The sequence below is a fragment of the Notothenia rossii genome, assembly GCF_949606895.1.
Source record: "Notothenia rossii genome assembly, chromosome: 9".
Lineage (NCBI taxonomy): Eukaryota > Metazoa > Chordata > Actinopteri > Perciformes > Nototheniidae > Notothenia > Notothenia rossii.
Genome location: NC_136907.1, coordinates 61,873,583 through 61,897,764, shown reverse-complemented (window position 1 = coordinate 61,897,764; position 24,182 = coordinate 61,873,583). Strand labels below are relative to the sequence as shown.

Genomic DNA, 24,182 nt, shown 5'->3' with positions numbered 1-24,182 from the left:
AAAAACTAAATGGCTACTGCCAGGATGCCAAACTCAAGGCTTTAAAATCATAGTCCACAAACCACGAGTGACGTTATAGTAAATGTGTCGACTTCTTATACTGTTATAGTCTGTGGTTAGGATGCTAACATGCTGGTGTTTATGTTTACCATGTAAGTGTATTAGTTCAGTTTGTAAGGTTGCCAACATTTACTTACTAAACGTAAGCTAGATGAGGCCCATGGGAATGTTGTCAGTTTTGAAAGTATATAAAACCAATGCGTTAGACAAATTAAAGTTTTTGATCTGATAGGTGTCCTTGTGGTGTGTGCTAAAATGTATTTGATCATTCAAGACAAAAATTATCAATAAATAAATAAATTGGATTGATCCCCTGGGGACCATGACTGTTTACAAAATGTTATCCATCCAGTGGTGCATTGTTAAGATATTTGTAACATAAGTGTTGTAGCGCTATCATGGCCTATTAAAATATGCATGAAGAAGAAGCTGAGAACCAGATGTTGGTTTGTGAGCTTGAATAAAAAAACGCAGAAATGCTATTGTTCATTTTCTTTACTTTATTAAGAATGGAATACAACAGCAGGACAAAAAGTCACAAGAACACCAAAAAAGTGAATGACCGATCAAATATCAAAGACAAAAAATTGTGACATTCTACTCATCAAAGTAAAAATAGCCGTGCAAAGATTTAAAGTATTTAGCAATTCAGATACAATCAAGTGGTTATCTCCTAAAGTATAACCCCATCAACACTATCTATGTCATCGGGACATTTTCATTAGTTGAGAGTGCTTATAGGGATGGGGGGATCTATTTCATTAGACAAGGTCCAACTATTGATCAGGGATCAGCCAAAAACAAACACCACAATATTTACAATACAGAGATTAGCTTATCAAATGATTAATTTAGTTTATTGTTGACTGTTGGACTTATATACTGGTATAGAAAATGATGTTAAGTCGGCTCTTTGAAGTATAAGTAAACAATGAAAGCATACTCACTAGCAAACGATTTATAATAAATAGTAACATAACACAAAAACATAGCAAAGATTAGAAAAAGCATGTCAGTAGAATAAAAACAGGTCAGCTCTCAGTTGCTCTATGGAAAAAGTAACAGCTACAGTACACATACAAAAAGCTCAGGGTCTCCATGGACTAAATGCATCAATTACATCTGTGCTTTGTAAACAGAATACTAGTATGAGAATCGTTTTCATGTTGAACAAGCAAACCTTTGCAAAAAGTGACTCAGCACTTTTCTAAGTTTCTCACATGCATACGTCACACACTGCTGTCAGTCAGACAGACTGAGCGGGGTTTAGTTCGTAGACAGGAAGAGGATTAACATTACTCAGATGTTAGGGAGGGAGTTAGTGTCATAGCTAGTGTTCGCATGGACCTCGGTTAAAGGAAGCAGGGTGAAAACATAAAGAAGCATCAAAGCACCGGGAGAGTGGTTATGGAGATAAACTGTACAGTATGTCAGAGTAAGAAAACCTAATTGTTAAGGAGGAATAAAGCCAAACGGAGCATGGTTAGAAGCAGGAAAGGAAATGGGGGTGAGCTACTGTCTTTCTTTATGGGCCGTGGTTAGCACATGGGCTTTGCAGACGCTGTATTATTTGGTTCAGTAGTAGCTGTGTGCGTCCTCTCTGGCCTTGTGTCCATCTCCTCCGTGTCTTCTGTGGCCGCGGCGCTCGTTATGTTGACTGTGATGGTGGCGTCTGTACCGGTGTGACCGCCGGGCTGAAAGAGGGAGCAAAAAGGCTTTAAAGTTTATTGTGGTAGATACACAACTGTAATTGTATTCTTTCTTTCTTTTTACCTCTCCTTAACACATTCATCCTGTTAATTTAAGAAATATTTGAAGTAACCAATAGTTTGTACCAAAGCTTGACTAATACAGGACTTGAGACTTGAGCTGATATGGAACTCGAGTACAAAAATCCAATAAAATTGAATTGGAAAATAGCAGTTTATTTTACATAGATACACAACAAAAATATTTTTGATAAGGATGCATTATACTGTATGTGTTTTTTGTGATTACATTTATCGTATTTATCTGCTGCACTACCTGTATTGTAAGTTGTTCTGAATGTGAGCATAAAAAATGCAGGTCTAAATTAAACCATGGAAATCCAACACGAAACAGGGACTGAATATCAACACAAAACTATTTGATGGAGTGTCATACCACCACAAGACAGTAAAAGGCTATCATAAGAGTCAGAATTTGATAATAACTGATACAGAAAAAATGGATACTGATAATCTATAAACTCTTATCAGTTAGTAAAAAAGCCTTTACACACCTTTGCTCAAATGATAAAGGTTTAAACAGACACTCACACTTTGTGCAGATGATCCTGGGTCTCTCCCAGCTCCCGTCAGCCCGGCAGCGGGCGGTGGGGATGTGACGCTGGAAGAAGCCCTCGGAGCACTGGTAGCGAACCACTGCATGGATGTCGTAGTGTGACCTCCTGCGACCAATCAAATGGGCGTTCTCCACTGCGGGCGGGGTTCCACACAACACTGCCAAAAATAATTAAATCAAACCATATAAATCATCAAGATGAAGGTTGGCATATATCCATAACAATATACTGGTACAGTATACTGACACATATACTGTGGTGGTGGCAGAAGTCTACATATGTATATAATAGTGTTAATTTACTCCACTTTTTCTGCATTAGGTACAAATCCCACCTCAAATTAAAGCTACAACTGGGGCGCCAGCTTCCTCTTGGGTTTAGAGTATACCTCCAATGGACTTTTTGTATGTTTCAATGTGTTATACATTTCATACATGTAGAGAGTACATACAGCAGGGGCTATGCGCAACATCCACATTTCATATGCATTTCGACCATGTGTACTTTTTTTTTCTTTTTCTGCAAAGTCGAATTCTGTTTGGAAGCAACTTTAGAAATGTTGCGATTCATTTGAGAGAAAAATGAAATAAACAACTCTTACAGTTTGAATAGGGTCCTTCCAATCTCATGGTGCTCAGACCATAGAAATACAACTGTACTTTGTACCATATTCAGTATTGCGGGTGTGTATTGCCTGCGGGTGTGTATTGCCTCTAGGTGGCAGCTTGTTGCTGTATCTGAGCCCTGTTGATGCCAGAAGGAGGTTTTGGGTCTTTGCAGCAGAGAGGGAGTGCAGCCAAACCACAGAGCCATGAGACCGCAGCCAGACAAACAAACACTCCTAAACTACTTAATCCTTTTCTCAACGTCCTACTCCATCTTTATCCAACCTTTTCTAACTCCTCTTGAGCATCCTCCGTTTCTCCATTATGTCCCAGTCTAAAGCTTTCTTTGCATCCTACAAGTTCCGCTGCATTCACATTCAGGTCGGCTCCCAGTCTGTCCACAGAGGGAAGTTGTGGGAGAGTATTAGGAAAACCTGGCAAAGCTGGCTCAGAGGAATTTCCGATCATATTTATGAACAAGAGAGTAATTGGCAATAACTGCAACTAACGGTTCTGCTGTCTGGACAACTGTAAGTGAGCCCTGAGGACGAACGGCAATAAGAGGAAGATTGAGATTGATATTGCTCTCGAAAATCAATACAGGTTGGACGCTGATTCACAATCTTCACTTAAGTTTGTGTTTAGATTTGTTTTTAAATCGAGCATCTGCCGCTGTGACCTTTAATGGAGAAAAAGTGGAAGTGATGCGAAACGGCTACTGAAGTCTGACCAACAGCTGAATGGTTTCTGTATATAGAGAGCACAATAAATGATGATGAGCATGAGCAGTGATGAACAACAGCCGCCATCTGGTCAGTGATAACATAATATATAAGCAACCACATTCTATTAGACGGCAACAAAATCCCTCCAAATGAATTGATTTAGCTTTGATTTGCTGGGAAAGTCACACTAGACCGTTTGGGTCCTGCTACACTGAGTCCAGCAGCATAACAGTACCTGTGCCTTTCTTGCAGATGTAGGGCAGGTTGTAGTTGCAGGGCACATCGTTCCACTTGCCGTCCTCGTGGGCAATGGTCACCACGCAATCCTCCCCACCTGCGAAGAAGTTATCTGGCTGGCCCTCCCTCCAGTTCTCATATACCTGAAAAACAACAGGATTCAGCAGAATTTGCTATGTGAGCAGTGCACTTTATGAAAGTTCAGGCATTTTTTTTTTTTTTCTCTTAATAATAATAATAATAATAACTTGAATTTATATAGCGCCCTTCATAACCTCAAGGTCGTTTTACAAAGAAACATACAAGGACAAGACATAAAACATAAAACAGGGGGCTGAAATGGAAGTGTAAGTGGGGGGGAGAGTGAGTTATTGTTGGAAGGCGATGTTGAACAGATGAGTTTTAAGGGCTGACGTGAAGATGTTGAGAGAAGGGGCGTTGCGGATTTCAGCAGGGAGGGAGTTCCAGAGGTTGGGGGCAGCGACACTGAAGGCACGATCCCCGAAGGTGCGGAGGCGTGAATGGGGAATGGAGAGCAGGCCAGAGTCTGAGGATCGAAGGGTGCGGGACGGGATGTATGGGTGGAGGAGATCTGTGAGGTACTGAGGGGAGAGGGCATGGAGCGACTTGTATGTGAGCAGGAGGAGTTTGTAGGTGATGCGGGACTCTTAATAAAGTTGGGCAATTTATTAAGGGATTTCCTTATTTGTGTCTCTCCCTGTGCTCTTCTCACTTGCATAACGTCTGCCTAGCTTAGCATTTAGCACCATTGGAATCCTAAGTCTGTCTGCTGATGTTTGAAAGATTCTGTAATTAAAATCTGAGGGGTGTTAAACTTTGATTCAATAACAACTGAGGTTGTTCCCAACAACATATATTAGTGGCCCTTAAAACTGGAGTTTGAGATGTTCACGAGAGCACAGTTCAGAACTGATCACTGACCAGATCGTTGCTGTCAGTCCACTGAAAGTCTTCCTCCACTGTGCGATCGTTCAGACCGAACCAGGCGTTGTCGTGTCCCAGACCTGTGAAAAACACCAAAAAATTAACTTTACTACTATTGTAAAAACGTTGATATACACACAAACTAAGAAACATACTGTTCTCATATATGTTTAAACCAGGGCTGTTAATGTTAACGTGTTAATACTCGCAATGCATCTTGCAGTAAAAAAGGTAAGTATTTTATTGTTTATCCTGTTACGTTATTTGTCTTTGCTTAATGATATTTATGCTATACCCTTATTGTATATCATTTTAAGTGTATTTTCTTCTAGAATATACAAACATTTAGTTGAAACCAAAAACATTAATTTAATTTATTTTTGGTGGGTTTGGTTTTGTGAGTATTTGTACTAGGGTGTAGGTTGTCTATGACAGAAAAACACCAACCGTTGATGAACTCCTGCTCAGTGGCTGAGATGACGCTGCTGAGGTGAGCGCTGTGCTCTCTGCAGTCTTTCTCTGCATCCTCCCAGGTGTGTCTGTGAGTGAAGTACCTTTGGGAAAACGTAGTGAAAGTGGTTATGAAAATACATATTTCATACATTACGCCGCAAGACAAGTTTAAATGGCAAAGAGCTCAGTGGTAAGTATATCAGGGATACCTCCAGGGTATAATGTAGACAGATGAGGCAGTACTGTGTTCAGGTTCATATATTTGGCAGTTTCTCACAATCTTTACCTGTAGCAGTGGCCGTGGAACTTCCTCCAACCGTGCTCGCAGCCTTCTACGTCTGTAAAGATGAAGAGAAAAGAGGAGTGGAAGTGAGAGAGCTAAAATAATTTCTTAAAAGGGCATTTAAGTAGTTAAATGCAGGAAAATGAAGTAACACCAAATGGTTTTAGAGAGGATTTTTCTTTTACAGAACGTTGCCTCCCATTTGGCAAATAAAGACAAAAATATATGACTGTGGCATCTTGAAGGGCTAAATACATGAACTGTAATTACACAGGCTCGTTTCCAATTCACAGCACATGTGGCCCTCTCTCTGCACTATTAGTATTCATTAATAACACCAAAGCCAGTGGATTAATTTATAACTGCAAAGGTTAGATACTCATTCATTCTCACTACCACTAGTGCCACACACACACACACACACACACACACACACACACACACACACACACACACACACACACACACACACACACACACACACACACACACACACACACACACACACACACACACACACACACACACACACACACACACACACACACACACACACACACACACACACACACACACACACACACAGATATAGGGCTAGAGGTGGTTAAAAACCAGTGAGGCGATGAATCACTGACTGTTGGGATGAGTGTGTGGTTGGTGGGTTTGTGCCACCTAGCACACGGACACACCTGAGACTAAATTGCATCTATTTGCTTATTATGGGCTGCCCAGCTCGTGTTAGTTGACTGATTTCTGCCGCAGCCCTGTTTTGATTACCACACTAATCCTGATTTGCCTACTTTGATTTAAGATTGCATTCATCAGACTTGTTTTGCACACAGCAAGTTCATTGCATGCTTTAAATTAAGGAACGAAGCCTGCATGCTTGTCTCTCTAGCTTTCCATCCTTGATTTGAATCATATCTGCTTACAGCTAGCCTGGCTGTGCAGGTTTGGACCACTAATAGTGATTTTGAGCCTGGATCCTGCAGATCAGCAGTTATTGTCCACATCAAAAGCATGGAAGAAGATTAAAAGCCAGCAAAACACCTTTAATTAAACTACATACAATAAGAATTACTAACCCCAAAACAATATTACTATCTGATCAAACATATCAGAACTGTGTTTTTCTTTTATCATGGGTATAAGGATATACTGTATGTGCATATATGCTTACTGAAACCAGAGTGTATATTGTGTTGCCTGCAGAAATCTCAGTTAGTGTCTGCAGCCCCGTGACACACACTGAGACACTGTGTCTGACAGCAGCTGAGGAATGAATCTTTGTGACATTGTGTTGTGACATACAGCTTTAACAGGCACTGCCTACTGAGCAGAATATTTCCACCAGCAGTTGGCAAGGAACAAAGGGTTCATTTGTAAGAAAATATGTATTTTTTTCTTTATTCCTAGATCATGTTTGTGTGTGCAATTCACATAGTATCAATCAAATTAGTGTTGAACAAAAATCAAGTCCACCACTGCAGTTTCACACACAACAACTGAATGTGTTGATGCAGTGTTCTCATTCTCACCTTTCTCACACGTGTCTCCTCCATAGCTGGGCAGGCAAAGGCAGAGGAACGAATCAATCTTGTCAATGCAAGTGCCTCCATTTTCACAGGGCTCGGACTGGCAGTCATCGACATCTGTGAGGAGGAGAGAAGAAGAAAGAGAGGGCGGGTTGCGGAATCTAATTTGAGTTCAGATTAAAAGAATGTATTCAGCTGGAGACATGTTGTTCATAAAGAAAGAGAACTGTGGGTGTTTGCTTCACATACAGACACAAGATGAGCGGATAATTAGTCCTGGTTGGAACAGTGAAATGTGTTCATGCTGGTGAGTACAGTATCATAATGTAATTCCGACAATGTGTGATGAGAATACAGACATGTTTATCAGTAGAACCGCTTTATTCCTTGTTTGCTCTCATTCTCTCACAGAGAAAGTCACTCTAAAAGCCTCTCACATCCTTTATGCATTTGCAAAGCGTAAGGTTGATGTATGTCTTATTTCTTTTGTCAATTGTTTTAAACAAAGGCTGAATTTGGGAAGAACAACACGTTGCAATGGTTTTTCTTCAAAGCATTTAAAGTGTAGACACACTTCTGGTGGGATGGACAGCAGAGAGGGTGAATCTGAGCAGAGTATCTGGGTTCAAGCCCCCTCTTTTCCACCATCCACCTACTGGAGAAGCCTTAAGCACCAACAGACTTCAGACCAGCTCCAGGGCTGCGGTGCTACTGTGCTCTCTGACCTCTCTGTGGAATAAAATGCGAGCAAAAGGGACATTTCTCCACAGGGATCAGTAAAGTATCACTTTATCATTGTAAATAGAAGGAATGTAATCTCCTTTCACCACGGTGAGTTCTTTTTGAACCCAGTACGACGGATACCCAGGACTGAATCTATTAAACTCACAGGTAGAGAGCAAAAAGAAAGCTCCTTATAAGTTTAAAAGCACCTCAAAGTATTTCCTCAAATCTTAAATAAAAGCTGAAAAGACTAAAAAGGGCAGTAACTATAAATAGCTAATTGTGTCGGAAAGATCAAACTGACCGTACAACTCAAATAAGACCTTCAGAGAGAGACGGTTGCAATGGCAAGGAGTCTTTTCTGAAATAAATTGTGGTTTATCAATGAAGAACGTTGCAAGGTGTTCTTGAGTCTGTATGTTCAAAAGTGTTTTGCTGCTTCTTCAAAATGGTTAGGGTTTAATCTAACTTTAATCTGACAGCACAGGTTGTCTATCTGTTAATACAAATGGCAGCTGAGGCTGTTTTTAGAGGACAGATATGGGAACTGAAAACACAGATTTATGCTAATGCTTTTTCACTCCAACAGGCTCAAAGTTGTGCGATCGGTTAAACAATGTTGTTTGTCTGCAAGATAAAATAGAAATTGAAGAGAATAAGAACTCAAATGTCACTTTTCTTATTGAAGAAACCCTTCTTCGCAGCTTGGTTTATATCACGTAAAGACACACTGTGTAGATTTGATGACATGTTTTACATAATGAGGAATGACACAGTGAAACCATATCTGAGTATAAAATGCATCTTGGATTTATCAATCTTTAGGGAAACTGTAAGAAACGGATGAAACAACTCTGATAACTTGAGTCAAGGAACGGATGTTTTAAATAATGATGAATTGAAACCTAGTGGTTGCAACTCAGCCTTCATTTCAATTGTAAAATAAACTCCAAATGTCAAGAGAAAATCAATCAGGAAATAAAACATGTGTGTTTTATAAAGTGTTTCCTCAAATTGAAAGAGAAGTTTTATTATATTAAACGTTTTTTTTCTCAGGCCTCACACTTGTTAAATGCTTTAAATAAAACCAAAACTTAGCCTATCATTTTAAATGTCACACTGATATGAAATGCACCTGGACTTATTGAGACCTTGAATGACCTCTCGCTGTGTTGGTTCATAAGTAAACACACACCACCAACTCTTTCTATTAAAATCATACGAGCTATTTGTTGTTGAACACAAAACATCTGATCCCCTCGTCCCTCTCATCCATTATTCAGCGGGGAAGCTGCTCCTCAGAGAAATAATACTGCAAATTCTGCAAATCCATAACAGAGCCCTCTAGCATACCCACGCATCAGCTGGATGTCTGTCCGTCCATTCTGTGACACTGAACAGTGGCTCTCAGTTTGTTTGAAGGTGTTCACACCCAGATGAGAATGATTACATGACTGTGTGATGTTTACTTATTCATAAAGTGATACCTTCCATGAGGAATGGCTGCTAAAACAAGCTGATTATACATTATTGACAGATTACGACCCTTAAGGCAGATTTAAACCTCCATGTCAAAGCATCAGTGTGCCTCTGTGCAGGTGCCTGCTTTGGGGAACTAGAATGTCCCTGAATTAGGTATACAGTTGGGTTTTAAAGTTGAAGGTAGGTCACGAGGGATTAAATCTACAATCATTGACTACATCATGTCTTAAATACCTGAAAAAAAGTTTTACTTCACCCCAATACAATGATATTATTCAAAGCAGGACTGCTCCTTGATTTCAACTACCTGAAATGGTCTACAACCATAACTATTAAAAGGGTAACTTTCTTTATATAAACAGTGAAAACATTTGAATTGACTAATTTGTAATGACTAATTTCTTAATTGTGAACCTTGCTGAGAATTTGTATACCAGACCAGTGACTTAAGGCCCAGATACACCGGCCCGAAATCGGCAGTAAATGGGAGTCGGGCCGAACATGAGCGTGGGCACGCCCTATTCGGAGTGGTGTGCGTCGCACCGTCGGGTCTTTTCTGCCGACCTGACGCCTTTTCTTGCCGAATCGGCGTCGGGAATACCACCGGAAGTCGGACAAAGGGATAACACTGATTGGCTGTTCAGCTAGCAAATCAGTGCATGAGAAGCGTTAACGGAAGTGAGGGAGGTAAACAAATGATTTAAAATGGAAGATGGAACACACACGGACGGCTATTTCACCTCATCGGTTTATAGAGCTCCTGTTCGTTCATGTTTTCAATGGACGAGAGTCAAAATGGAAAGAAAAACACTATTTGTTGTTTGTTTATATCACGGAGTCTGTTCTTCCTCTCTGTCTTCCGGTTGTTCCGGTTGTTGCCTCTTTTGAATGATGAATACACATTACCGCCGCCTACTGGCAAGGAGAGTTATTGCCACTCACGCATGCGCAGTTCATACGTGCTCGGCTCGGATTTGCAGTGTGTTCCAGTGCGCGAAGTCGGCAAATACGCAGGAGAGTCCGGCGACGCAACAGTCGGTGTCGGCGTCGGCGACTTCTCAGGTGACTGGCCGGTGTATCTGGGCCTTTAAAGTCCCTGCAAACACGTTTTCATTTATAGCTGCTACTGTAAAGCCCCGTAAAGAGAATCATTTGTGATATTTGGCTGTATAAATACATTTTGATTAATTGATTGACTACCCCCGCTCAAGGTAAAGTTGGGCAGAACTGCGTAATATTTTTCAGCAAAGTAAATGTGCCAGTAAAAATGTTAAAGTTGTGAGTTGTATCACCCAAGCAGGAGCAAAAAGGAGTATCTTTTTATACGGCCTTTTTCCTAGGAGAGGTTTTGAATTGTGTTGGTAGGAAAAGCACTAAAAACTTCAACAATATTTTCTGTGAAATAAGCAAGCACAGTCCTGAGACAAAGTAAATCAAAAAACATGAGGGTGTGTATAGCCCCATCAGGTCCAATGATTCAAATAAGATATTACAGTGACAGCCTATGGGTGGAGTTTTCCCATTTCATCCACAACACACCTTGGTAAAAATGTGTTGTTTATGTTTTGCTTACATCTGCCGTATAGGAGTTTATCCAATAAGCCTAGTGTCAGCTGGTTGGCTGCAGATGTTTATTATCCTCTTTAAAGACACATCACATCTGGCTTCCTTGAAACGACTACAGCATTACAGAGTTACACCTGTGTGCAGAACATAATAGACCCTCTTCCAGGCATGTTGGCATATCAAAGCAGGAAAGCACGGTTGTATACATTCACATTAAAAAGGCTCCATTGCATTAAGTGTCTGAGTAGGCCATTTCTTATCGGCATGAACAAAACTTTGGTAGGTCAAAATTCTCCCTTGAATGAAAAGGGTCTATTCAAACATGACCTTACCACGCTACAGCCAAACAAATAGGGGAAACAAAAGGGGAATCGGCAGAGAGAGAAAGAGAGGAAATTGTGTGTAGGTGAAGAAGATTTTGAATCTAGATACCGTCAGTCGCTTTTTGTCTGGCCGTTCCTGCAGGTCACAATCTGTTTTGTACAACATGGCAGCCCTTTGGCCCTGACATCCTGTGGTATAATATATATAATCTGTAACCTCTGAAGCTGTAATCACAAATAGCAGCTATCAACACCTCTCAGCCATCTTTATACTAGGAGGTTATGTTTCTCTGCTGATAGTTGCTGCTTCTGTCAGCAGCGAATCATACTCTATTAATAGATTTCCATGAAGTTTCTTGGAGATCAAGGCCCTTTTGTGAGGAACAATTGATTTGTTCTTGCTGCTGATCCGAATCTGGGATTTCCGCCATTAAATATTTATTTCTGCCAATGACAAAACTAACAGAGGCCTTGACTGGATTCCCAGAAACAAGAAATCAATTCAGCTCAAAAATGTAATTGACTGCAAGTAAGTAATTTTTGTTGATAGAACAAAACCTTTGGATCTACTAAGAGTTAGTCCTTGCGGGACCATTATCGTCACCCAACTCTGATGGCTTGATTTGAACCTGTCACCCGTGTTAAAACGTAATGTCTTTCCTAAATATAACGTGTATATTGGCCTCTGACTTGCCAATAGGCCGTTGGAGGGCCTTACGTCAATATGTACAAAAGCAAGGCTGACTTAATCATGCTAATGTGTGGATACATGCATGTGTGCTTATGTGGGGGATGTGTGTGTAAGCATCACTCACCAATCTCACAGTTCTCCCCAGTGTATCCCTGTGGGCAGTAGCAGCTGTAGCCCGTTCCCTGTGGAAGGCACTTTCCTCCGTGCAGACATGGGTTTGTCACGCAGGGCTCCGATTCGTCTACAACAGACAGACAGAAGGATGTGGGGTGTAGGGGGGTGTAAAAATGGAGCTAATTAGTGATCCTGTTAAGGAAAAACGTTTTTTCTTTATGTAAATGGAAACACAAACAGGTGAATCCAAGCTGTATTTATTATTGGTGAATATCCCTCACCTCTCCATAGATAAATAGGCATGACACAAAAAAGAAAATTACCCTAATTTTCCTTCATTGCTGCTCAGCCACCACCAGCTATAGTTAAAACACGCATATCCATTTCACACTCTGTCTCTTTTCAAAAGAGATCAGGAGGCTCAACCCCACCATCCACTCACAGCCACAGTTGTCATGGTTACCATATGGAAAGCGAGGCCTTGGCTCACTCCAGCGAGCGTAGTGGGCAGCGTGAGAACTTCAGACCCTAGCCATCCTCAACAGAAACGAACAGACCTCCCGCTGAGTGCCTCGGCCCTGCTATTCAGCCCCTAAACGTGTGCGTGTGTGTGGTCTCCTTCCACAATTATACATTTCCATATCAATTGACACACTACCACGTGTTTCTCCCCTGAGCCGCTCATTATAGCAACCTACGGTCTTTGAAAACCACCACTCGTTCATCCTGGCCGCAAAAAAGCTTGGCTGTGGGAGTCTTTGTTCTGTCAGGCTTTTCCGTCACTGAAGACTGCTTGGGAGGGGGTGGTGTGTGGGGTTGACATTGTGTGTGTGTGTGTGTGTGTGTGTGTGTGTGTGTGTGTGTGTGTGTGTGTGTGTGTGTGTGTGTGTGTGTGTGTGTGTGTGTGTGTGTGTGTGTGTGTGTGTGTGTGTGTGTGTGTGTGTGTGTGTGTGTGGGTTTGTGTTTACACGGTAGGCCTACATTGAGCAAGAATCTGTCTCTGATTAGCCTGCAGGCTTATCCTGTCCAATAGCTACCCAGAGGCAGACATTTCAAGCTCACACTGCCTGAATCACCGTGATGCCGGCTGCTATGTTGCACGAAATGAATGTAAATAGAAAAATAAAGGATTGAGGGTTTTCAATCACACAAGAAAGATTTCTCAATAGCGTCCAAAGATTTATGTTGAGTTTTGCGAGCTAATCCTCGGCTCGTGGTTTGAATTTTGCTGAGGTCAGGTGATAAAGCCAACCATGCATTTCATTTAATGTACATCAGTTCAGGCCGAAATGCACTCGCACCCTCTGCTTCAGTCAAGGGCATGGCACGCCTTGACAAATACCAACTGTTATGACAAGCAGATTTACTACTGTGTGTGTGTGTGTGTGTGTGTGTGTGTGTGTGTGTGTGTGTGTGTGTGTGTGTGTGTGTGTGTGTGTGTGTGTGTGTGTGTGTGTGTGTGTGTGTGTGTGTGTGTGTGTGTCTGAGTATTTGTGATAGATAAACCTTGTACGATTGGCCGTTCATTAAAGCTAGTGGTGCAGAAAAATCAATAGTCCGTGGAAGAAGCTGACGGAGTGGACTGTCCCTCGCTCTGCACAGCCAACACCACCGGCACCAACAATAAACCGGCAACAGCAAAATCTAACTAATACGTTTACAGAAATAGGACAGGAAGGGGATAATAGGAGGAAACGCTGAGATACCTCAAAGTAATAATCCACACTTCACACATTGCTTCGAGTAATAACAGCCACGAACACGGTGGAAATGTAGTTTACTTTGGAAATATGATTTTCAGAAAAGCGCGTTCACCTCACAGGTGGCGTTGGCATTTTTGTTAGAGAATGAGATCACATAAAGGAAGTCAGAAACAAAGAAACCGTCTACCATTTAAATGTTAGAGGAAGATTGAGTGATAAAAATCTCTTTTATATGGTCTGACAAGGGAAGAGAAGTTGAAAGCATTGTGTGTATTCGTGCAGTGTCTGCATCTGTTTGTTTGAGAACAATTTGCTTTGCTATTAAAGGTCCTTGAACCTAACCTGAGGCCATTCTTTTTTTTTTCACTCCTCTCGCATTGATTGAACTGACTGATGAAATGCTCCCTGATCCAGTCAGGAGAGAAAACACTGACAACAACCATGAATCCCACAAGGGACTGAACTGAAGCCGAGTGTGTACAAAAAAAGAGGGAGGGAGATGTAAGCCATTACTCTGGTTCAATCTCCTGCCAGCGCATCCATCCACTTATTGTGTTTGTGTAGCAAAGATGTAACTGTGTGTTTGTGGCCTTCTGCCTGCATGACTCCAGGGTGTCAGTCAATCAATCAGCCCTCATACTGTACCCCAGGAGCGCAGATGGCTACCCTCGGCTTCTTGTCGATACAGTTTACAGCTGTTTTTTCATACCGCAGACGTGAGCTGCTTTTAAAGGGGGGAGCAAAATAAATCAGCATAGAAATGTGCGATAGCATGATGCCTTCAGGGCTTTCAAACACTGGCTGATAGGATGTTCCCTGTATGAGCTCTCATTATCAAGCGAAAAATAAGTAAACCAGGTGGCCAGCCAGGAGCTTCACTCAGATATACTGAGCTGCAGACTTAATCAACAGATTGTGAACGGTGGCGGGGAGATGGTCTCTGCTTTCGTTGGAAAATAAAAGCTGTGCAGCCGAGGGAATACACAATGAGATTTTTTGAATAAATATGCCATTGGCAAGGTCCAGGGAGGAAATGAAATGTGATTTTAAAGGATACTTATATTTATTTACAACTTGGGTCTTATTTTCATCAGCCTTCATTCCTATCATTTATGATAACGATGTACATTTCAATGTATTTCATCTGCAACCAAGTGAGTCCAAGGAAGGAACACAAGCAGTCAGGCGATCAAACATCCAGACTGTTGAATTACTCAACAGCAGAAGTTGTTCTTACACCACTGTACCTGTGGTTACTTCTGGGAGCCTCAGCTCTGAGATACAATTAGTTAATTCTGTGTCCCCCTATTTCCAGTCTTTGTGCTCAGCTAAGCTAACCAGCTACTAGCACTAGCTTTGAAATCTAATGGTTAGACAAGACAGGGGTCCATCCTGTGATCTTATTATACTTATTTTATTAAGAAACCAAAATGGCAAATGTTCCCTTCAAGAAGCAGTCAACCTCTAATTTGGAGTTACTTTTACCATCAACAGCTAGCTTCAATGCATCCTTATACAAAGGTTTCTGGTGGTACGAAAAACTACCTTATTTTCTGTCTACATTTTTATCTAAATGAGTGCAGAATCATAACGCAACAAATGAGTACACATTAGACTTGGGCCACAAAAAGCGTCCCACTTGGGAAGATTCCTGTGTTTCTTGAGCAGTCGATCCATTTTGCACTCCTCACTATGCAGGTATCGATGCTTATCATTCTCCTTCACCTGAATTCCTTAAAGGCACCTCTCAACGTCCTTGGTAACAATTACATGGACTACATACCAATTGATTACATGGGTTTTATATAAATAAAAGTGTATTACTTTTCAGTGGTAAAATTATGATCATTGAATAAGAACAGCCTGCTAGCTTAGCTGCAATTCCAGGCCTAACAGTAAAGCAGTGGGGTCCACATATTGTTAATATTCTCAATATAAAGACAACAAAAATAAGACGTTAGTCAAGTTATCAAATCAAAAATGTGCTTCAAATATTTACAATGAATATACAGATTCATGGACGCACCATAGGATGCCAAATCACCTGAGGACAGAGAGACAATACTAACCTGAGGGGCTGAGGGTCATGTTGCTGATGTTGACTCCCCCTCTGTTACTTTCCTCCTCCATGTTGCCAGGTAACAGGGCCCCTGACCCCACAGTGTGAGACCAGGCGGGCTCCTCCATGTCTTGGGGTCCTGACAGTAATGTAGGATAATCCAGAGAGCTGTTCACAGCGGCTTTCTCCACCGGGACCCAGTGAGACGAGGGCAGGGGGTCAGTAGAGCTCTCCTGGCTGTCTGAGTGAGTGGATGGAGCGGGGTCTCCTGATCCGGCGGTTTGAAACGGGGAATCGGAATGAGGGGATGAAGGTGAGGTGGAAAGGAATGGGGTTTGGGAATTGGCTGGAGGTGAGGAAGTTGGGGATGGGGAGGAGGAGGGTGATTGAGATTCAAACAGGGAACGAGATGGAGATGGAGATGGAGATGGAGATGGGGACGCAGTAGCAGACTGAGACGGGGAGGGGGATGGACTTGTATCTGTTGAGCTTGATGGAGAGGTGGACGGGAATAAAGATGTAGATAAATCAACAGTTTCAGTTGTTGTCATCCCCAGAGGACCAGCAGTAGTGGTGGGAGTTGCTGTTGTAGTGGACTGTCCCTTCCTGTGGCCCCTCTCTCTAGATCTTTCTCTGGATCTTTCTCTTGGTTTGCCTGAATCCGCTGGTCGACGTGAAACTTGTATCTCCCCTTTTGCTTCTACGCCACTGATCTCTCCACTCCCTTCTTCTTCTCCTTTCCCCTTCTCCTCTCCTCTGCTCCTGTCCTCCCCTCTGTTCTTCTTCCCCCTTCCTCTGCCTCCTCTGCCGCTGCCTCTGGAGGTCACCGTCTCCTCCCTCTTGTCCCCCGGCTGGGTTGTGGTCGCTGATTCAACGCGGACCCAGGTTTCCCCGCTGGATGAGTCGATTCTGGGCGCAGAGCTGGAGGCGGTGGACGTGAGCATCTCTGAAGTCTCCCCTCTCTTTTCGCTCTCTGTAGTCTGAGAGTTACTGGAGGCGTCCAAAGTAGATGCCAGACGAGTGGGCGATTCTTCACTGGCTGGTGTAGAGTTTTTGCTCGAGGGATCGCTGAACCATGAACTTCCCCAAGAAAACAAACCTGCTGAGGTCACAGAACAAACAAAAAAGAAAAAACAGAGTGAAGTGAGGGGATGAACAAAGCAACAATCCTGTATTCCTGCATATCTTGCATTCCCTCTGCTTTGCCAAGGGAGACAAAACAAACACTTCTAAGCTGTCTGAGCTGCCCGTCAGCTGTTTGTGTACCAGCAGCCGTCTACACTTCAATATGATCAGCATGCAAACCTGCGCACACTGCGAAGAAACTACTGTATGTTAAACATTATTATCACAAGGATAAATGCAACCAGAGAACACTGCGGATGAATAAAAAATGGGAGCAAGATAAGTGAGGATTAAATTGTTTGCCAATTAGCAGAAGGTGCTACCATTATGAATGTAGGAGTAAGCTTTCAAAACAATATCACGCCGCCTTCATGACACATCAGAACCACTGTAATGACCTGTTTCTGACTCATGAATGCTGTTCATGTCAGCATCAAAGTTGTAATTACAGCAAATTAACTACCATTTATTTCTGAAACCTCAGATATGTTCGACTTGATGCTATATGGAAAATGTTAATTTAAAACAGCCACCGTTAACTACAGCAGGTAAATAATTAGGACAAAACTGAGATGGATGAAGGACCAAATACTCTTTAAAAAACACACTGAAGCAGAAACTAAAGACCACCACAGCCTCAGAATTTAATGAATAAAACGTTTTAACAAACACCAAGCTTAATCCACAGCCAGCCTATAAAGACCTGAAGAGCTGCTGAACCACTTAGACACAGGAAAGAGTACAGGCTGATGGGATGGATTTCACTTCTTAAATTCTGCCTGTTGGAAGGAAACTTGATCATTCAACTCACGGTGCAAGGATTTAACAGTATCCCACTACATATGCAGTTCTATGGAGTATTTGTTGAAGGGGCTTTAAAGGACTTTTGTCTGTAGATTCACATCCTTATGATCCAAGTGTCTCTTTCTGTGAGCCTCGAATTAAGAGCTGAAGGCTGAACTCATGGGAAGCAGAACAAGACAAGGTCTTTGGCTATTTAGGCCTAACATAAGACTATATATCACACAATCAGAAGGGAATAAGGTTTTAAACTGCCAATAAAGGCATTACTCTCAAAGTTTGTCGATGCCTGCAGAGTTTGTGTTTCTCACTGTTATAGTTACAGTTACACTGAAACGAGATATAAAATCGATTATCTTCTTCAGCTACAGAAGTTGTGAGATGGATGCCCTGGTTTTCAGTTCAATTTACTAAAGAAACATTATCGTAACTGAGCTCTAACAACAATAAACCACAGTGTGAATCCACGTACTGTAACTGAATAGCCGTAACGGCCCGTCTACACTACAGGCATAAAAAAATCTTGAAGCTGGGCGTGTCTGAGGCTTGGCGATTTCTCGCGCCCAAGGCGTCCAACAACCAATCAGGAATCTCCCGCCCGCCCCCGGCATACAAAGCAAAAAAAAGCCCGCTTTTTCAACGAAGTAAACAGGATATAAACTCCCCAAACAGTTGAAAACCTACCAGTTTCACCAACTGTCTCTGCCACCTCCCGCCATGCTTGGTTCCTCCGGTTTAGGTCCCGGTAGGTGAACAGAGTACAGTCATACAGGACTGGGACACTTGCCACGGCAATGATTAATTTATCCTCCATTTTATGACATATGGAAAATAGTCAAGACCTGCGGTATCAGCATACATGCGGTTTGATTGGCTAGCGCTTGTACTGGCGGGAATTGCGTAAACGGGATTTGAATGGCTGATGCCAAGCATCGAGCCTCAAAAGTTGAACATTTTGATACCGATAGATGCTCGTGATGCTTGCAAAGCCATGCCATGCTCCCCACAATGCAGTTCGGCAAAGATTGAATATCTTCTACGTCTCCCCATTCAAGTGAATGGGCGAGGCGAAGCGTTGAAAGCATTTTTTGATGCCTGTAGTTTCACTATAGCTTCAAAAAAAGCTTGGAGATGGGCGTATCTGAAGCTTGGGGATTTTATTCGAGCACCGCGACCAACAACCAATCACATGCATGTCCCGCCCCCGTCATACAAAGCAAAAAATCCCGGGGATTTTATGCGAGCAATATATATATATATAAACTCCCCAAACAGGCGAAAACCTACCAGTTTCACCCACTGTCTCTGCCACCTCCCTCCATGCCTGGTTCCTCCGGCTTGTATCCCAGTAAATAGTTCTGGTCGTAAAGAACCGGGTGATTTGCTACCGTAATTTCTCGTTTGGAATATGAGGAGAACTGCGGGTCTGGCTCTCCCAGCTTGCACGCGGTTTGATTGGCTAGCGCTTGAACTGTCAGATTTGCATAAACGGGATTTGATTGGCTGACGCTGGCTACTCCGGCGTCTCCGGCTTCAGAAGTTAAACATTGTTCAACTTTTGCATCCTGAAACGCCAGGAAAGCTCCGTTCTGCTACCCACAATTCAGTTCGGCGAAAAGCGAGGCAACGTGACGTCACCCCATTCAAAGTGAATGGGCAGACGCGTTGGAAACCGTTTTTGAAGCTGCCGAAGCTGTAGTGTGGACGGGCCGTTAGGCCTCTGAAGAAAGCTATAGAGTGGTGAAGTCCCTCCCCTTCCTTCATGGGACCTTATTTCGGAGAAATTACTGTATGTATTGAAGTCTACAGTCTATGATTGAAGTCAATAGAGAGAGAAAGATTATCTTTCGATCCCGTTTTAATTGTGCCACAAATTACACATATGATGTTTGCAAGTAAAAAAAAAAAAAGTCGTAAAACTGTGAAGTAACATTGTTTTGTGTGAAACGCTCAATGAACTACATCTTTGGTCTCGCACAACAACACACGTTACCAAGATGGCCGTCACTACTGTCTTGCCAAAAAAGGGATTGACTACCCTCACTCTCACCACAAGGAAACACGTCCAAAAGAATGTCATGCAAAGCTGCCTGCCTGCCTTCCTTTAATTCTCTCTGAACCGCCTGGTCTTTTTAATGTTTAATGTCAACCATTTGTGCAGATAGCATGAAGTACAAGAGATCGCCGATGCTAAACGAAATAGAAAAAAGACTACTACTCTTACTGTTTGACATTTTTGGGTTAATTAATGTTACTTCATGTGAAGGCTAATAAAAATTACAAGGCTTAGGCTGTAATGCTAACTAACGTGCTTGCTAATAGCTAGGTAGCTAACTAGATCCAGCCACTCCAGGTCCTTTCATCAGACGGGAAGCGAAAGAACGAACAAGACCCACAACCTGGTATAAAGCACACAGGCATCTTGTTAAAGTTATTTTATCTTAGCTATCTCTTATTTAGTGGAGGAAAACAATTGTGACATCAGTTATGACATCACTTACGCGACTTTGGGATTTGTAGTCTTTCTAGCTTTCATAGTCTTATATTTCAACATTTTTACGACAAACTGTGACTTTTTTGACATGGAAATGATTTTCTAAGATTGACAAACATTATATGTGTAATTCATGGCACAATTCAAATGGGATCGAAAGATACGTTTTCTCTCTCCATTGACTTCAATACATAATTTTTCCGAAGTAAGGTCCCATGGGCCGGAAGTAAATGGGCGTGACTTCGCCACTCTACGTTGTGGCCTACTCCACAACAAACACAGTGGCCGTTTCTCAATCGCGAGGAAACTGGCTTCCAAGCCAATATTTCAAGGATACTACGTCATCGAGTGCCGCCGAAGGACTGTTCCAATCTCCAGCATACTTGGAATTCCACCGAGGCCGCGTCCTTGGTTTGGGGGTAATTTCGAGGCTGCACATGGGTAGACTTCACGTCCTTAAAATCCCCACAATGCTTTGCGCACGGACCAATTTCAAAAACCCTTGCGGAGAATGGCTGAACCGACGCAGCACACATTTAAATGTAAGTATGTAATGGCGTAGAACATGTGTTGGTAAATATTTTACTTTGTTACATTTGTTTGTTATCACCAAAAACGTGTTCTGTGAAAGTAAAGCAAGTTCATAATTAGATAGACATCGTGAGGTATTTATTTTCGGTACAGTTTATGTTGAAACCGTTAGAGAGAGTGGCACACTTATTAGGCTGTTCCATTCTTCTTCGTTTTCCGAAGCTGTGGCTTGGAAGCATACTTGCTTCGTTTCTGAAAGAAGTGACTTGGAAGTACGCGACTACCAAGCCAGCATCCTCGCGATTGAGAAACACCCAGTAGGCTTGTTTGAGACGAGCTGCGGCTCGTCTCGAAAGTAGACGAGAATAGCCGATCGCAGCCGGGGGAGGTCTCAAAAAGCTCGCCTGAAGTCGGACAGCTCGGATTCTTCTTCTTCTTCTTTCGGTTTTTTGGCGGATTGCAAACAACTTTAAGGTGCATACCGCCTCCTCCGGAGTCGGCTTGACTCGGTTTGCATTTATAAAGAATGCACATATGTGTTTAATCGTTAATGTCAGATATGTAATAAGTAAATAAATGTGTTCCTGCCCAAGATTAGATTCAACTTTATTGTTATTGCACACATTACAGGTACTGAGGCAACGAAATGCAGTTTAGCTTCTAACCAGGAGTGCAACAAGCAGTAAAGTGTCTACAGAATAAAATATAGAATTAATTGAATGATGAATAAACAGTGAGGGGTATGAATACACTAGATACACAGCAGCCTGTGAGCAGTATGAGCAGTATTAACAGTGTGTATGAATATGCTAAGATATATAAAGTATGAAAACAGTAAGCAGTTAAGGTATAGAATAAAATATATAGATATTAATTTCATGATGATAAACATTGTGGAACAATGATGAAAAATGTGACTGGGGCCGTTTCTCAATCGCGAGGATACTGGCTTGGTAGTCGCATACTTCCAAGTCACTTCCTTCAGAAACGAAGCAAGTATATTTCCAAGCCACGGCTTCGGAAAACAAAGAAGAATGGAACAGGCTAACAAGTGTGCCCCTCTCTCTAACGGTTTCAACATAAACTGTACCGAAAATAAATACCTCACGATGTCTATCTAATTATGAACTTGCTTTACTTTCACGGAACACATTTTTGGTGATAACACATGCAGCAAAGTAACATATTTACCAACACAGGTTCTACGCCACTACATACTTACATTTAAATGTGTGCTGTGCTGCGTCGGTTCAGCCATTCTCCGCAAGGGTTTTTGAAATTGGTCCGTGCGCAAAGCATTGTGGGGATTTTAAGGACGTGAAGTCTACCCATGTGCATCCTCGAAATTACCCCCAAACCAAGGACACGGCCTCGGTGGAATTCCAAGTATGCTGGAGATTGGAACAGTCCTTCGGCGGCACTCGATGACGTAGTATCCTTGAAATATTGGCTTGGAAGCCAGTTTCCTCGCGATTGAGAAACGGCCAGAAAGTCGCGACGTAAAACTGACACAAAACAACAACACACTTTTGCCGAGCCAATTGGAGAGTTTCATCAGCAGCACAGGGTAAAAACCACCAATGAGCGCTCAGCTCGAGATACCAGCGAGTCGTTTCCCATCAAGCATTTCGCTTCCTCAGCCCGTGGAGAGGAACTGCGCCGCCTCGCCGCGCCTGCGGGCTTCTTTGTCACGCGAGATTTTAACGCCTCATGTAGGCGAGCCTCCAGAGCAAGTCGGACAAAATGACTTACCATCATGCAACGCACTAGCAAGACGTTGATCGCAACTGCGCAGGTCTCGCTTGTCTCAAACAAGCCTAGTGAGAGTGACATACATGCTATAGGCCCACAGCATGTTATGTACACAGGATCTACTTAGTTGGCCTATCCAAATGTTCTCATCATGTGCAACTCCAATGTAGGTAAATAGTGATCATTTTAAAATTAAACACAGCATATTTATATGATGCTACAAAAACTTATGACCCAAATATAATTTAATACATTTTTGTGTGCTAGTTCGCTAGATTTGTTGCTGCTCAGTACACTGAAAAACTGAAACGTTGACTTAAATTAAATGTATCATGTCAACAAATCTCACAAAACTGTATTAGGTTAGTTGAAAGCAATAATATTAAGTTGGACCTCATATCTTTTATTTAAATGTAATACTATTGCTTTTAACTAACCTTATACAATTATGTGAAATCTGTTTCCATAATACATTTAAATAAAGTCACAGTTCAGTTTGTTCAGTAGACGGCATACAGGTTGGCATATTCTTCCATAATGCCATAAAGAATAAAAACACAATTTCATTTTAGCCTCTATATAATTTAAGTCAAGTAATTATTTATATACAGGTCACAGTAACAGTCAAAAAAAATGTTTGTGAGTGAAACCACAGCTGGAGCTCGTCAGCTACCACACCTGGAGTCAATCACAGCTCGTAAGCGGCTCTACACATCCTGAGCTGCAGAGAGTCTTAAAGTCGTTTCAGGAGAAGTTGAAGCTGTTCAAACTCTGCTCTCCTCGCCACAAGGCCCCTACTCTACCCCTTATGAGTTATTTGTTTCCATAGTTAACTCCATTCATGAGGCTTCTTTGTACTTTAATTATCATCATATTGTGTTGCCCAGCTGCTCACATCACAGACCTGAATCAATTAGTGCCTCCACAGCAATATGTTCAGAATACTTCTCATGAACATTCACTGACTTCAAATCTTCCTGGTTTATAACTTAAGTGTACACATTTCCTATTTTTTTGAAGCTCTCCCTTGGTTATTAGCTTTTTATCTGACATTCTCTTCTGACTTGCAAGTAGAACAAAATACAGCATCTACTTGTAAAAAATCCCTTATATCCTAATTAAGATATCCTAAACCCCAAAAATCCTCACTGGTAATTGTAATGCAATAATTGAAATACAATTATAAGTAATATATTATGCACTGCATAATCGCACATCAGCCTTAATCCACTCACGCTTGGATGGTTCAACGGATGGCTTTGACTCCTCTTTTTTCTTTTTCGGGGCTGTCTCCTCTTCCTCTGTCTGTTTGCTCGGTGCTTGGGTTCCTTCCTCGTCTTCACTCCCAGCCAGGTAGTTCCAAGGCTTCCAGATCGACTTCACGATCTTTGAGATCACCTGAAATATCGTAGATGCACAGAAACTTAGCTGGCTCAGTTTTGAGGCTCGAAAAAGACATGCCCAGAACAAATGACTATATCTTCACTTCTAAAAGGGGTAAATTAATAATCTTTTTTCTCAAAGCAATGATACACCTGTGAGTTGGATGTAGAAGAGTCAGAATCAATATAGATGTTTTTATTTTTATAAAGTAAATTCAGATTGAACATAGTCAAAACATGTAAATTATAGTTTCTGTCCAAAAGCCT

General features: G+C 41.9%; 1 protein-coding gene across 2 annotated transcripts in view; it reads right to left on the bottom strand.

Moving 5' to 3' along the window:
- Window positions 1–540: 540 nt before the first annotated feature.
- LOC307018167 (neurocan core protein-like) overlaps window positions 541–24,182 on the bottom strand; it is a 45,894-nt gene continuing 22,252 nt past the window's right edge. The window contains exons 11-20 of one of the 2 annotated variants that reach the window (XM_079648290.1): window positions 23,769–23,931; window positions 15,841–16,932; window positions 12,079–12,195; window positions 7,173–7,286; window positions 5,638–5,689; window positions 5,346–5,452; window positions 4,896–4,978; window positions 3,952–4,096; window positions 2,361–2,543; window positions 541–1,754 (exon numbers count right to left, since the gene is read on the bottom strand). In XM_079648290.1, the coding sequence (XP_079504416.1) occupies window positions 1,636–1,754; window positions 2,361–2,543; window positions 3,952–4,096; window positions 4,896–4,978; window positions 5,346–5,452; window positions 5,638–5,689; window positions 7,173–7,286; window positions 12,079–12,195; window positions 15,841–16,932; window positions 23,769–23,931 (2,175 nt within the window). In that variant the 3' untranslated portion in view covers window positions 541–1,635. The remainder of the gene's footprint in view (window positions 1,755–2,360; window positions 2,544–3,951; window positions 4,097–4,895; window positions 4,979–5,345; window positions 5,453–5,637; window positions 5,690–7,172; window positions 7,287–12,078; window positions 12,196–15,840; window positions 16,933–23,768; window positions 23,932–24,182) is intronic. The other variant, XM_079648291.1, reaches the window with a different exon arrangement.